The sequence below is a fragment of the Colias croceus genome, chromosome 16, assembly GCF_905220415.1.
Source record: "Colias croceus chromosome 16, ilColCroc2.1".
NCBI lineage: Eukaryota > Metazoa > Arthropoda > Insecta > Lepidoptera > Pieridae > Colias > Colias croceus.
In genome coordinates this window covers 1,330,440-1,347,375 of record NC_059552.1, presented here as the reverse complement: position 1 = coordinate 1,347,375, position 16,936 = coordinate 1,330,440, and the positions used below count along the sequence as shown (strand labels likewise).

The following is a 16,936-nucleotide window of genomic DNA, read 5'->3' as shown; positions in this document are numbered from 1 at the left end:
GTGATTTTGATGTACTGGTTTAAACGTATGACATGTTAGCTTTACTGTCGTTAATAATAATAAACTGATCAAGCATGCATATTGAAAGCAGATAAATTCATTCCCATATTAGACGTGAACGCCCAACAAATTAATCTGAGTTGCTCACAAAGTAAGACGTCTCTGGACTCTTACAGCATTTTTATTTGCATAATATTGGCATTATTTTTACAATTTTATATCAAGCTAACCTTTAAAGGTTTAATGTCTCGATCTTAGTACGTTTTGCAAATATTTTTTACTACGATATTCAAGTAAATTGTCACGTATTCAACTATTTAAAGACTTATCATAGGAATCGTTGATGATTAGATCTTTAATAGAATTATATATCCTCAATATAAATTAGCGTAACATGCGGAAATTTGTAGATAAAACCATAACCCATTATGTTACACAAGTAATGTATGTCAGATATACTTTTTAGTTATTATACGCTTTATAGCAAACTTGAACTAGGCATAACGTACGCATTCAGGGTCATTGCCGAACCTCAAGGCCGAGACAATCTCGCTATTGCTATTATGATACCTACGATTTATGTTGTCCTGGTGATTGCCGAGAATTTGCGATGTATTTGCGACTATTTGTTATCCTATGTCCTTCGCAGCTGGGACGTGGACGGGGTTTCCTCTTGGAGATTACATAGTGGTACTTACTTCGTGTTCAATGTATTATTATGTAGGCAATGTACTAAGGACCTTTGTTATTTTGGCCATGGATTTTTTTAAACATAACAAGGTTAATAATTAATAATTTATTTTATTTAACATAATAATTTTGTAACATTTGCCTACACATTAAATTAATATCTGTTTTCTCAAATTTATATTTGGTCGTCTGTGAACATGTTACTAAATTAAAACTTGTTATTGTACAAAATCAAATAATCTTAAATCTAAATAGATCCAAAAAAAAAACCTTGATAAAAAAAATTAATGAAAATTTTAGTTTCGCAAAAGTAACCGACGATAATTCTTATTATACAATCAACGTATATTTGATGTTTTATTCGCCGAAAAGCTGGCATTGTAAGTCAATTTCCTGTGTCTAAGCGAAATAGAGCCGTGACAAGCAAATATTACGCAACTCTTTGACCTCACGTCGTAGCGGAAACGAGTCTAAACGCTCGCCAATGGGTCACACGCGGGAATTTTATCGAGATCTAAGTGTAGCATCTTCAAGGCAATTTATGGTGGTCACAAACATTCGTAAGACAGGATCATTTTATGCTAAAAAATTTCCAAAAACAAAACCCAAAAATATTTCGCAATCAAAGGCAATAAGAGAACTTAAATGCGATATGTCTAAATCACACCCTCGTGTACTCGCCTAATTATAAAAGGTCTGTCAGGTATACGAGATAGTTGGGGTTGATCAACCGATAAGCTTTATCACTCAAATGTACCTCGGAAGTAACACAAAAAAAGGCAAATATTGCACAATCTATCACGACACTTTTTTCTTTGCGATTTAATAAAAATATCATCAATACACTAAAGAGGAAATTTTATGATGAAAACAGAACATAACTTTAACATGCAATTGTTTTACTAGTACCAGGCGTTTATAAGCTATCAGGAGCTTAACAGCTAACAGACGCTGGGCTGATTAGTGGCGTTTACCGTGAGAGTTGGCGGAGAGCCAATCGGGCCACGACGGTGCGTTCACCCACCATACACCTCGTAAAGATAATTAACGACTGTTTTAATATTACAAATGTTTAAAACTAGATGGGTTACGTTTGCATGTATTCTGTTTAGAGTCATATAACATGTTCTTCTACGTAAGCTAGATACGACATTCTCGTCAACACCTTCAAGTTCTTATATTTTTTAGAAGATCGGAACCCTCGAAATTTAATAAATATATTATTTTAAATTTATTGATAGCTCGCTCGGCTTACGTATTTGAAATACATAAAAATTATATAAAATATACAAGTATATTTTATATATTAATTACTAGGGAAACATGAAGTGACTGAAATTCGATATTACAATTTTGAATGTCGTCCGTCATCATCATCATCATCATCATCAGCCCATATACGTTTTCCACTGCTGGGACACGGGCCTCCTATGAGGGTACAGGCCATAATCCACCACGCTGGCCAAGTGCGGGTTGGCGGATGACACATGTCGTCGAACTTTTTAATTCTTCGACATGTCGGTTTCCTCACGATGTTTTCCTTCACCGTTCGAGCAGTGGTGATGTTACAACATGCGCAGATAAATTGAAAAATCAATTTATTTCCTGCGCGCTCGCCTGGTCTCGAACCACGGACTTATCGATTCGAAGTCCGAGGTCTCACCACTGAGCCACCACTGCTGTATGTCGTCCGTATGTGGACATTTTTACTGTTTTTGAACGTACGTTGTACCGTTCGCGTTGCCTTGATTGCATAGGTAGGTATTGACTTTTCAATCCGTCATCTTCTGTTTGATTTATTGGAAACATTATAATAAACAGCCGAATTTAAATGCAGTATGCATGTATTTATGCAGGTCGTTTAGATTTGTTGTCATGTTCGCTAAATGTTATTACCTCTTAAATTGTTTAGAATATTTTTTGCTCGTCTATGCCATCAGAATGCCGGTGACTTTCGGCCGCCTCGCACCGACCTTGTAATTAACATTTTTATCAACGTAATAAATTTAAATGTCGATTTATTTGTTCAAAATGTTAGGTATACATAATACTAGTTTTTTCGCCTGATTCGTCATTATATTTATTGATAAATTAAATAATCGATACTTGCTTGTTGAAGGTTGTATGTAATAAGTAAAACAAAATCTATGCAAATATGCTAATTGTCACAATCGATTGACACAATATTCCCAATAATTAATTAGTTTTAGGGTGTAGCTTCAGTCTATCAAACTCCTCATACTTAAATTTTATACGCGAAACGGTAAGAGCTAATCTTGGTTTCCGAGAACATAAACACTTCGAAAATAATGTTATTTCGAATCTTGCACAATTTTCTCAATAAAACGATAATTTGCATACTACGTACACATCTCCCGACCTACGTCACGCTGGCCACGTGTTTACATAAATTGTTCACAGCAATCTGGCAGTTATGTAAAGTAATTACAGCACAAATTCACGTGCAGGTAATGAGGTTAATAAATCGTTTACGTACATTTTACACCTGAACTCCGGTCAGCCAGTGCGTTGAACCATGTTTGGCACTGATCTTAGTTTAGTTTCCGTCGCTTTAAATATCATCTCTATTTATGACATCAATTAAAAAATTGAATCTTCGTATATACACGCAAGACATTTTCAAGGAAACAAATACTCGTACATAGTTAATGAACAATATGAATACGCAAATAAAAACTAGAGTAAAAAGTATTTTATCTTACAACAATGTTTTCTGTTTAAACTCGCAATTAATATACTATTCAGGTGCTCTTAAGTAGGACAGCAGCTAGGTGGTTATGCGCCCCAGGCTAATTTAGCCCTTATGAATAATCCTCATCTCCATCAACTGCTAACCTTGACACAAGTCTGCAAGGTTTGGACACTTTACCAAAAACTAAGAATGCTTCTACTGTATATAATAACTATTGATTCATTAATTTGTTTGGATCTAATCGCAATGATTGCTGATAGTTTAGTTCTAGTAAGAATTAAGATGTTATGCTATCTAATTTGTGACTGGTATATTCCTAACGTTGGATAATAAAGTATTCCAGAACATACATACGTATATGATTGTCCTCCCAGTACCTATAATTCGTCTAATAATTCCGGTTACATTAGGTCACTATGTACGTGTTTTTCATACATATGCTCAAGTAACTAGTTATGTCGGTTCCTACAAATGATTCTTATCATATTTATCATGATGTTCATCAAATAATTTAAAAAACGTGGAAATATCTAAGCGTATTTTTGGTCAGTGCACCTTTGTCCTTAATTTTTGCTTAACATATTAATCTATACTAATATTATAAAGCTGAAGAGTTTGTTTGTTTGAACTTGCTAATCTCGGGAATGACTGGTCCGATTTGAAAAATTCTTTCGGTGTTAGATAGCCCATTTATCGAGGAAGGCTAGGCTATATATTATTATTATCACGCTAAGACCAACAGGAGCGGAGCCACGCGGGTGAAACGGCGGGGCACAGCTAGTTGCAAATAAAACTTGCAATATTATGATCTATTATTACACTAAAATTTGCTCATATTTATAATTCAATTTTTAAAACATTAAAACAGACTATAAATTCACCAACCAATGACGGTTCACGGTTCGTACAGTATTATACGTTCTTATATTTACGATTATCATTAATTTTAAACTTAAATTGAGCGTAGATGTTAAAAGGAAAATAAAAAGTATGATCTTACTGTGAAGAGATGAGTCAGATGGTTAAAATGTATCAAGTTTTTCATCAGTTAGTCATCAGCTCGGGTCTCACGGTATCAAAATTATGTTGGGACAATATTGATTAATATCTATAATTTTTATAGTTAACAATGCGTTATATGATTCTTAATCCTTTACTATATTATAATTATTCATATACATATTTCAAAAAAATGAAAATACAAAGGATATAATATTATTTTTATAACGCCTATGCCAGTTTTAACAATATGCAAATAAATATCGCATAATATCTGTTTTTTAATGTTGGAAGACCACATTCGCATAATGTATTAGCAATTATTTTTAGTTAATTACCCATTAAGGTTTTATGATGTGTTAACAACACAACAGACGAAATGTCGCCGATATGTGGTCATTTCGTTTATGATACTGATAAATAAGAATTATTTGCAACTTCTTACTTGATCATAAACCAATTGGATTTATTATATTGTCTCAGAAATTCCCTAAAATACAACACAAATTTAAAAGTCGGAGACATTCTTAACTTTACAATATAAGCAACGAAAATACAACTTTATTCTGTCGTTGGAAGATATTTAATTGGATTTTAAGCTTTTTAAAGCAGAATTGATAACCTAGAAACGATGGCAATGATATAATTTAACATTTAAAATTGGATTAACAAAATGTAGCCTTGTTTATCAAACCGGTAATGTTTGCGTTAAATTATTATATTATCTAGGATGTATTTTTCCAGTAAATTATTTATTAAACTCCTTAACCTTTGTAATCACTTTAAATACATTTAGGGCCGATTTTTCAATCCTCGGTTAAAACTTATTTTTTGAATAACGTATTAAACTACCATTTAAAAAATGTATTCTAATTTGACAGTGTACAGGTGACATTTTAATATTATCGTATAAAACTTTATTGGACGGATAAGTTTTAACCAAGGATTGAAAAATCGGCCCTAAATGGAATAAACAAAATAATAATTTATTAATCTTAGCCTTAAACTTAATAGGTACGTAAATGTTGAAATGTTTGTGGTATTAGAAATTAACGCTCATTAAAGCAAGGATTTTTTGTTTATTTTCCTCGAAAAACATACATATCTTAAGAATGTCGACAGAATCCTATACATATAATATATATTTGTTCATAATAATATCTGCACTGGCAATAAAAATCAAAAGTAGGATGTGCAACGCCATCTATTAGCGTACATCTGAAACATAAACTATAACAATTTTTCCCTAACGAACTCTTTTATTAATGTGTATTTTTTTATTTTTCCAGGTAATTATCAACGGATCTTCTATCAACTAAGGCTAAGTAGAATAAAAAATCTTTAGCTATAGACGGTTTTGGGGAAAGTAACGAATAAATAAAGCATTAACAATTCCAAAAGAATCAGTTCATATATTCGATTCCAATAATTATTGAAGCATAACGTCCCTTACAAAATGGGACATAAAGTCGGAAAAAGTACCAAAATAACTCGTCATACATTTCCTAAGAAACATGTCCAACTGAAGCCAGAGGGAGAGAGATCACATATTATCTTTCTCTCTCTTACACTACTCCGCAGACGCCACGTGACTGTCCCTAAGTCCATAATGTTTTATATCAATTTAAATGTTTACATTTCAATTTGATATTTATTACCTTGGAATAAGGTTTGTATTGTAAAAAAACATCAGCCACCCATAGAGTATAAACTGAATTTTTTTGTCTTGAATATCAATAGAATAAAAAAATCGTAATTATCTTCTAATTATTTTATTTTCCTTAAAATTTTATTTTAATTCATGTATCCAATTTGCTTCACTAATTGCTGCCTATTAATTTAATTATAATCGAGTATACTTATTCAGGACATTGAACGGGTCCTATTTCAGTACGATCAACCCCGACCACCTTAAACACTATTAATCACATCGCGGCAAACATATCCAAGCATTTATTGAATAGAAGTTTTATTTTAAAAGGAATAAGGCATATTTTACTCTAGCCGACGTTATGCGTAAGCCTCTCGTTCACCTCTGAACCCCTGGTATTATATAAGCGGAGTGCAATGGCCGCGGAAAAGTGCTTAGCAGAAATTTCCGCGGGTAAATCTTAATTTTTCAGTCTTGTGTAAAAAATGATGATTCGCGTTTTCGCCACTAAGTTGCTCGGTATAATTTTATTAATAAAGTTTTTCGTTTATCCAAATCTTTTGTTTTTACTCATTTATGGATAAAAGAAATTCAAGTCTACGGTTATTCATTCTTTGGAAATAATTATTAAACGTTGTGGTTGAAATGATCTTGATACTTTCACAAAACAATTTAATATCATTTTAGTCCAATAGTGTCCAATTAGCGTAATGCGATACTCTTATAAATCAAACAGCCTCTTTTTTCAAACTTTAATGTATGATGCTATACAAAAAGGAGTTTTTAAAAATAACATTAATGAAACATATGATTGATAAAAATAACGACTCAAAATGATTAACGAACGTTTTATAACCGTATTCCACTACCTTCTCAATTCGCCCGGTACATTCTTTTATAGTAATCCATGTGTGTAATTATCGTGGCGTGGTAGCGTAGAATGTGGGTTAAACTCGTGGCAGGGGTTGCCAATGCACCGGCCGCGGGTCGTTGACCGGTATCGACCGCCGCCCGCCCCTGCGGCGCACCCCGCCCGCCGCACCCCCGCACACCCCCGCACACCCTCGCACGATGAAACACCGCATGCGACATTTCATATGCTTTGCGTAAAGAAAACAAGATTTCCGAATAATTGGGTCAATGAGCCTTTTTTACTTTTTAATTGTTTTAGTTGCTTATAATTCGCTTTTAACCTTAATAAGTTTCATTAAAATAATACGCCAACTTTAAAGCGGGTTTAAAAAATATTAAAATATTGCTTTACAAACAGCGACTTATAAATTATTTCGTTAATTTTTAACTACAATATCTACAAATTACGTAGAACGTTCATAGAAATAATTTTGATATCTCGAAGCACAATATCCCATCGTTCATTCGACTTGGGAACACCAAGTGCGACGTACTGGCTGCCAGCCAAACTTATTATGATTGAAGGGTTACTTCAAATATCATAAACATCGGTCAACAATCGTCGTTATTTTTCTCTACTAGATATCAAGATATTTATTTTATTGTATTTGATATGGTCCCATGCCAAATTAATCTATACTTATATATTATAAAGCTGAAGAGTTTGTTTGTTTGTTTTTTTGAACGCGCTAATCTCGGGAAATACTGGTCCGATTTGAAAAATTCTTTCGGTGTTAGATAGCCCATTTATCGAGGAAGGCTATAGGCTATAATATATGATCACGCTAAGACCAACAGGAGTGGGGCTACGCGGATGAAACCGCGCGGAGCAGCTAGTGTGTAATATTTTGGTTATTCCAAATAAGTATTTCGTATAACGTGAAAGTAAATCAGTTTTAGCCAAAGTAATTCTTATTAAGTTGTTACAGCCGTAAAGGTCATATTTTATATCCGTTTTTAGATACAGATATTCCCGCTTTCCTTCCTGTCGGGAATAAGGATGATAATACGTTCATAGCATCCCTAAACATAACATATAGAATTGTATAGAGTAACAGCTGTAGTAGGGTGCGCGGGAAAATTACGAGCGGGGGACTGAGCTAGCCAACCCTGGCCACCGTTGTTATGACAACGTCTTATGATTTTTGTTTGCCCGGTCTTGGCCTGGTCTAACCTTCTCATTTATTACAACGTTATGTCACACAATCACCATTGAGTTTTATAATTTCATCAAACAATCCTTTATATATATTAAATAAATGTTTTTAATATTAATAAATAGTAAAAGCTTTTATAATTTTTAATTATTTCAACGTATTCATATAAAAGTCTAATATCCATAGTAATACCAGTCAGCTATGAGCATCGAATATTGATGCTTCAAGTCTGAAAGAAATGTCGCCTTTTATTACGGAGAATATTTACTAAGGCGTCATGCTCTTGATGTGTTTCCGATCCAGTAAAATATATCCGACAAACATCAATAACAGAATTTAAGAGCTTGATGCGAAGAGCGCGACAGTTTTAATCAAAAGAAAAGCTGTCTTGTAATTGCTGTGATAAATGTCAAATTTGCATATTCCATTATGTAGTGTTTTGATGAATACTTTAGGTATAGATGCCTTCAGCTTTCAAGATGTGGGTGAAGTACACTCGGACAGGTATCGATCACTTCTCCCCCTATGGACGCCTGGTACCTCGTTCCCAAATAAGTGTTATTATTTCTTGGTCGATCTGATTCCCTAGTACGAATGTAATCCCATTTACATAAAATATTCAATTACCTCTTGAAGTTTACGAATGCTATAAAACTTTTTGGCATTACAAGCTCAGTAAAATACATCTTGCGATCTCATATTCGTAGAGATATTTACCACAATATCAAAATTGCAACTTAAATATATTTTTTCTGTTCTACTTAACAATTGTATAATTTTTTCTCATTTATAGAGTTTATGAAATACTAAGTTTAACTCTCAAAAGCAACACCGAAATTTTAAATAAGTATAATTCATATATAATTGCCCCAAAAAATGTTTAATTCTGTAAAGTATCAACGCTGTCGAATCGATATATATTTAGCATAGAGGGAAAGGGACAACTGATTGGGAGAAAGAGATACCACCCTGGGGGTTTGTTTTTATTATTCAAGACATCTCCAAAATTCCGGAAGGTGCCACTAATATCGAATTTTGCCTTAAGCTAATGGCAAGCTTTTGTTTGTTTATTAATAATACTGAGTGCGAAATAATTTCAAAGCAATTGACTATACTGTCACAAGCATTTAAAAATAAAACTACAATTCTTCGATAAACATAAAGCTTATTTCTCTTCATTTTGTATAATACTAATAAGCGACCAGCCGGCTGACGTCAAAAATGTTATTTTTTATTTGAACGCGATGCAACTAACGAGCACTCAACTTAATGATTATCACCATACATATATCGAATGGCAACCGAAATAAAAATATCCACATAAAAGTTAGCAAATGTGAAAAAAATATCCGCGTAAAAGTGGCGAATATATCCGTAATATTATAAAGTCGCTACGTAGCGGGTGGGTGACCCGGTTGCTACGCCGTAGAGTGCAGTGCCCGCTACGAGCTACGAGCGTAGCGAATGTAGGTGAGTGAAGCCAGTCGACAAGACACTCGAGGAATATCTCGACTTTTTTCACTACTGCCGTTCTCTAGATATTTCTGTTTTGTATAATCTTAATATATATAAATCTCGTGTCACAATGTTTGTCCTCAATGGACTCCTAAACCACTTAACTGATTATAATAAAATTCGCACACCATGCGCAGTTCGGTCTAACTTGAGAGATAGGATAGTTTAAACATGTAGACCACGGGCGAAGCCGGGGCGGACCACTATCTTAATATATATAAATCTCGTGTCACAATGTTTGTCCTCAATGGACTCCTAAACCACTTAACTGATTATAATAAAATTCGCACACCATGTGCAGTTCGGTCTAACTTGAGAGATAGGATAGTTTAAACATGTAGACCACGGGCGAAGCCGGGGCGGACCACTAGTTACTTATAAGTTATAAGGAACTTCATATCTTATCTCTTACTAGCTGTTCCCCGTGGTTTCACCCGCATTGCTCCGCTCCTGTTGGTCTTAGCGTGATGATATCTAACACCGAAATAATTTTTCAAATCGAACCAGTAGTTCCTGAGATTAGCGCGTTCAAACAAACGAACAAACTCTTCAGGTCTATAATATTAGTATAGATAACTGAATTGATAATACAATTTAATTCTCTCCCATTAATAATCTGTGGAAGTATTCAATAAATATAAAATTAAAAGCCTCGTACAACCGTGACGTATACAAGGTATATGTCGTGTAGGCTCACATTAATCTCGCGCGTTTGAATAATAAAACGTGGACGCTTTGTATATTTAATGTTCAACCTCTGTGCTGAATTTTTGTTTGAAAAATAAATTTCATTTCAATACAAATAGAGAACAAAGAAATAGTTCTTTGATTAGTATTTTCCTTTAAAACATAACTGGTGGTATTCTGCAATGTGTTTCGGTATGAATAGCATTGAAACGTTCATAAGTACATAATATCTTCTTAATATATATAAATCTCGTGTCACAATGTTTGTCCTCAATGGATTCCTAAACCACTTAACCGATTATAATAAAATTCACACACCATGTGCAGTTCGATCCAACTTGAGAGATAGGATAGGTTTTATCCCGAAAATCCCACGGGAAAAGGAACTATGCGGGGTTTTCTCTGAAAACGCGGGCGAAGCCGCGGGCGGAAAGCTAGTACTATATAGTTTATTAGCAGGTTAAATGTTGTATTTTAAAATCAAAGTCACTGTATTGTTTACAGTTTCATTTGTTTGAATAATAAAAATAGACTTCCAGATGATTTGATATTTATGCAACTATTAAATTTGAATATGCCAAAGTTAGCATACATAGAATTCCGATAAAGATCAAAATGACACCGTTTTCCACTAAATGTGAAATGTCATACAAGACAAGTATCCAAAAGTTAGCAAAACAAGAGTTCTAATCGCAGACGGTTTCGGCTTTCGCAAATCGCAAGTCATTTAGTATAGCACTAGTTTGTCCCGCAGGCTGTAGTTTCGTTAATTTGTCGGTACAATATCGCTGGCCAAGCGCCAAAGAGCTGTATTGTGCGGCTTAAATCTTCACTGCTTTGGCCATTGCACTCTGTTGACTATCTTTAATGATCTCTGTTTTCAACTTCATACTGTTTTTATTTATTTTACTGAGCCCTGTGTCCCTAGATAGTCCCCATTCAGAAATCATATTTTTTATTGAATTACTATATTATGTCTCAAAATTCTAAGGAATAATGTGAATTTGTTTCTCCCAAACGTGACAATGAATAAACAAATACATAATTTGTATACTTAAGTCGATGATTCATAAAAACTACCCTCCATTAGCTCAGGCTTTTCCCATTTATAACTGAGGGGATGCGTATTTATCCGCAAGGAGGAATTTATTGCTTTCAAGATATTCAACATAGTATAACGAGCATTGATTTATACACCCGTCACAAACAAATTACGAAGTTGCATTTTCCCCATTCCTATGTCTCTCGTAGAAATATATTTTCCTCGTGCTCTATTTCAATTGTCTGGACGTATAATAAATATATAAGCATTTCCACATTCATACAGAAAAGTAAATTAAAAATAAATACTACAATGATTCTGCAGAGTAAAAATCTTAAGAAAACAATCGTATTGATTGTGGCCTGCGTATCCAAGCGACAGGCCTCACGCCACGTTGTTTTTGCCGCATTGGGGTCACGAGCGAGATGGAGATATGTGCTAACCAGCATGCTCGTAAGAGATGCAAGCCACTAGGGAATTAGACGAGCTTTTAATATCTAATGGAATTCGGAATGAATTGCATACTTTCGTATATGAAATTGCACTATTCGAAACATGCGGAATAATAATATGTACATATCCAATAATTGACAAGGCATTTGCGGGTGGATATGTCAATGACTATTTTATTCAATCAGAGCACGTCCGTTTCACAAGGCGATCCGGCGCCAAGTGACGTACTCCAGTAACCGCATGACGGAAAGGGGGTGAGGCGACGTCTGGCATCGCGCGCCGGTTTACAGACCTCTGGCAAACTCTAACCGGAGCGAACGACGGCCTTTAACTCTGCGAAACCTGCAAATGGCCGTTATGTCCTTGAATATTATGACGATTCCGCATTTCTATGAATGACAATACGCGTGCACACATTTTAATTTCCTTTTCTTTTGTTTCAGGATGCAAGATCAAAGCTCTACGCGCAAAGACAAACACCTACATCAAGACACCGGTGCGCGGTGAGGAGCCCGTGTTCGTAGTCACGGGACGCAAGGAGGACGTCGCGCGTGCTAAACGCGAGATCCTCTCCGCCGCCGAGCACTTCTCACAGATCCGCGCGTCCCGCAAGTGCGGCGCCGCCCCGCCGCCGCCCGCCGGCGCGCCCGGCCACGTCACTGCACAAGTGCGTGTGCCCTACCGTGTCGTCGGCCTCGTAGTCGGCCCTAAAGGAGCTACCATCAAGCGCATCCAGCATACGACACACACATACATTGTGACACCTTCGCGTGAACGCGAGCCGGTATTCGAGGTTACCGGGCTGCCAGAGAGTGTGGAAGCGGCCCGCAAAGAGATCGAAGCGCACATCGCTTTACGCACTGGAGCAGCCGGAGGTGCGGCGACGGGCACCGGCGCGCCCGGGAGCGAGGGGGAGCCCCTCGCGCAGTTATATCGTGCGGGTTTAGCCTCGCTGCTGCGCCCTGAGCAAGAGGCCGCGTTTTCGTCGGCCGGATCCTGCTCTTCAGGCGGCTCCTCTGGCAGGCTCGGCGATCTGCTAGGCATCTGGTCATCCACGGAGCGTGACGAAGGGCTCGGCGAGTCGCCGTCTTTCGAGTCGCCCGGGGCGGGCGGCGTGTGGGCGTGGGGCCCACCCAGGCCATCGCCGGCCGCGTCTCCCGCGCGCACGTGTGCCGTGTGCGGCGAGCGCGGGGTGGCGGCGGCGCTAGTGCCGTGCGGCCACAATCTGTTCTGCCTGGAGTGCGCGCAGAGACTCGCCGCGACGGCCGCGCCGTGCCCCGCCTGCGCTGCGCCAGCGCATCAAGCCATTCGCATACTCTCGTAAATCAGTGCGGCGCGCCGCATTCCCGTCATCGCGGGCTCGATTTTTTTACTTAAATCGTTACGAAAATAATAAAAAAAAAATCGCGTAATCGAAATCCTGGTGCCAAAAGTCGGCGCCTCGCCGGCACGGCCCGTCCGCCGCGCCGTACCTATCGTAAGTCGGCAGAGTTACTCACGATATATTTTCTTATTATGAACGTTTTTTATTATGGCGTCGAGCGACCGCAACGCTCGTCGCCACAGAGAGAGTCGAGGTACGTTACGATAGAATTTCGAAAAAAAATGCATAAAATTTAAAAAAAGTTGTATAATTATTATTATTATTGATAGCATAAATGAGAAATCGAAAATTTATAAAGCTTACCTAACGTAGTAGCGTAAAATATTAAGATATCGTAATATAATTAAAGCGAGGGACGGGCGGCGCGGGGAGCGAGCCGCGCGGAGCGGCCTTAGCCAATGTGTTGTTGATAGGTAATGAGTGCAGGGGTGTTGACGTGTTGTTGTGCGACTGTGGGTAGTTAAGCGTAGTGAAATGGCCGCCGCGCGCGCCGGGCCGCGCCCGCTAGGGGCCCGCGCCCGCGCAGCACCGCGCCGCCCGCACCGCTCCCCCGCGACCCATGCTCATTATTTTGACTATACGATTATTCGCTTAAATGATATTATACATACGTACACACTATGATTATGATAATATTAATATAATGTTTGTTTTAAGTGTGTTTTAATGTTTAGATTTTTATTGTAATGTTTTTATGAATGATTTTTATCTGTACGATTATTATTATTGATTATTATTTTATGTGTTGACGATGTTTTTTTGTGATTATGTGCGCCCGCGCAAGCGTTGCGCGGACCGAGGCTGCCGTGTGCTCGTTTAGTGGTTAATATCGACTAATAAATTTAAAGTAATAAATAATAAAGAAATAATACGACTCATTCATTATTATTATTATTATAAAATATAGTAGTTTGTAGCACGACATTGACTAACCATTACCTATTGATACTTATTAAGTATTATTATTATTATATTGAATAAATTTAATAAATGCATAATTATATTTCATAGGAATCATTATTCTGTATAACTCTAGTTAAATATAACGATAATAAATATTATTGTATTTGTATGGGACGGTATTGTTATTTCGTTCAACGGGGGGCTGGTTTTATGAATTCATATTTTTTTATTTTTTTACCGTTATTAGTTTTTGACTTACTCATGTAAAGATACGCGAGGATTAAAAACTGCCTATTAGATTATATTTTAAAAAATAAAGGTTACGTAAAATCAGCCCCCATCGTACGTAGATCCAGTTATTTCGATAATTTTATTTTCATATTAAAATGGGTAGACGCTTTAGGTTCAAATAACGTTGTGAAAATTTGTGAAATTTTGTAGACTACATATCTTATTATAAATCTAATATAAACTATAAATTTCGAACTGAATCTTTTATTTTACCCTCTACAGACATCCTGAAACCCTAAAATCATATCCGAAATTTCATTAGATACCTATGTACTAAATACACACAAAAGCACAACTTAAAAGTGCATACTGTACAGGCAAACATCTGTCTCATGAATACTTGATTATTTAAGTTTTATACACAACTAGATGAAATTATGTTAAAAATCAACATAAACATTATTATAAATATTACTAGCTTACCGCCCGCGGCTTCGCCCGCTTTCTCTAAAACGATTTGAGATTTAAACTATCCTATCTCTCAAGTTGGATCGAAATGCACATGGTGTGCGAATTTTATTATAATCGGTTAAGTGGTTTAGGAGTCCATTGAGGACAAACATTGTGACACGAGATTTATATATATTAAGAAGATGTACAAGTAAAAAAAACTACGAGTTTGAAAGATTAGTATGCTCACTGACAGATTCACAAGACAATAACTCGAGAAACAATTCACACATAAAGAAAGGAACACATTGTTATAAATTAAAACCTGTTACAATAAGTTAAAGTAGTACTTGCACAAGACAAATCAATTCTCCATAAAAAGTGTAGCAACAAATACTAGTAAAGGTATTTATTAAATGTACAAAATATAGGAAATTATACATTTACATATAGATAAAACATTAAAGTTAATTCAAATGTAGGAGGGAGGAGGACTGTGAGGAACACAACATCAATGTCACAAAGAGATCAAGACATCACTTTCTACTGATAAGCAAATGTTATACTAAATAATATGTAATCTACTAGGGTATATTTTTCTTGTTAATTTTGAAAGACCTCATCTTTCAACGAATAAATTAATCAATACATAGCATTCTAAGCATAAAGTAGTTTCTGAGCCTATTTACTATTAAGCTGAAAATGTAAATACAAGAAACATATTATCAGCAAGGAATAATTCACATATAACACCTAAGGAACACAGGTTTATTTATTAAAACACTAGCTTTCCACCCGCGGCATCGCCCGCACAGTAAAAGAAAAACCCGCATATAGTTTCCATTCGCGTGGGATTTCCGGGATAAAACCTATTCTATGTCCTTTTTCGGGTATCAAAATATCTCTATACCAAATTTCATGCAAATTGGTTCAGTATAGTTAAGGCGTGATTGAGTAACAGACAGAGTTAATTTCGCATTTATAATATTACTACGTATGGATGTTATAATGACTATTGTCAATGCGCCTCCATTTATCAAACCTATAACAGGACCAGTGTCTAAATTGGTTCAATTAGTCTAAACAGCAATGAGCTACATAAATTACACCTATCTGTTTAGTAACATAGCTTACCTAGATTAAGGGGATAGTGAAAATGTTTATTGGAAACCCAACCCTCTATTATTATAGTATTAGAAGTAAAAGATACACTAGGGGTAAAGTGTGATTGAACGTAATAAAACAGTGAATCTATAAAATGAGTCAATCACAAAAGTTAGTCAATAAAATTATTAACTAAATGAGGGTAGTTTTATTTTCGATTAAACAACATTTGCGTTCTAAGCATAGTTGATTAATGCAAGCTAATGCAGATATTTCTATGTCAATTTTGCGTTAAGCCACATGTAAACACTAGTCATTCTAATCTCTTCAGACTACATAATATAGATAGGACCATATTATGTTATTAAATACCGTAGTGGAAATCATCTTATCTTATAATTACTAATATTATAAAGCTAAAGAGTATGTTTGTTTGTTTGAACGCGCTAATCTCGGGAACTACTTTCATCGAAAAATTCTTTCGGTGTTAGATTTATCGAGGAAGGCTGTATATTATCATCACGCTACGACCAACAGGAGTGGAGCCACGGGGGTGAAACCGCGCGGAGCAGCTAGTAATTTATAAAAGACATGATTCAAAGAGTAAAGACTAAGCTCTCAATTCATTTAACACTTTGTGACAAACGAACAGATCTATCTCAGTTTGCCAGTTTCCGACCGGAATTACGAATTACCTAAAACAATTGAACCGTTTGGAAATTATAGGCTTGGAACGATCGGCGTGGAACTTAACAGCCTTGAGGATAGATCAAAAACAGAAACCTATCACATTCAAATATTCGATCTTACTAATTTAAGAAACAGAGAACTGCTGCTTATCTGTAACCTGTTAATAAAAGTATACAAGGCACATGCCAAATATACAAGGCACTTTACATAAAGTGGGTTCGAATCCCGTGCAGTGATAGTTTTTTTTGTAATATTACAAATTGATTAATTACTAATAATATAATCATTATATAGGTCCATGTCATAACTTGGACTTATCGATAAAATTATTTCAGTGTTTGATATATATGTACAT

The 16,936-nt window shown here is 36.0% G+C and overlaps 1 protein-coding gene across 1 annotated transcript in view; it reads left to right on the top strand.

Moving 5' to 3' along the window:
- The window catches only part of LOC123698622 (RNA-binding protein MEX3B), a 52,781-nt gene extending 38,189 nt beyond the window's left edge, over nt 1-14,592 (top strand). The window contains exon 2 of the mRNA XM_045645350.1: nt 12,263-14,592. Within this exon, the coding sequence (XP_045501306.1) occupies nt 12,263-13,143 (881 nt within the window). The 3' untranslated portion in view covers nt 13,144-14,592. The remainder of the gene's footprint in view (nt 1-12,262) is intronic.
- Nucleotides 14,593-16,936: the final 2,344 nt, after the last annotated feature.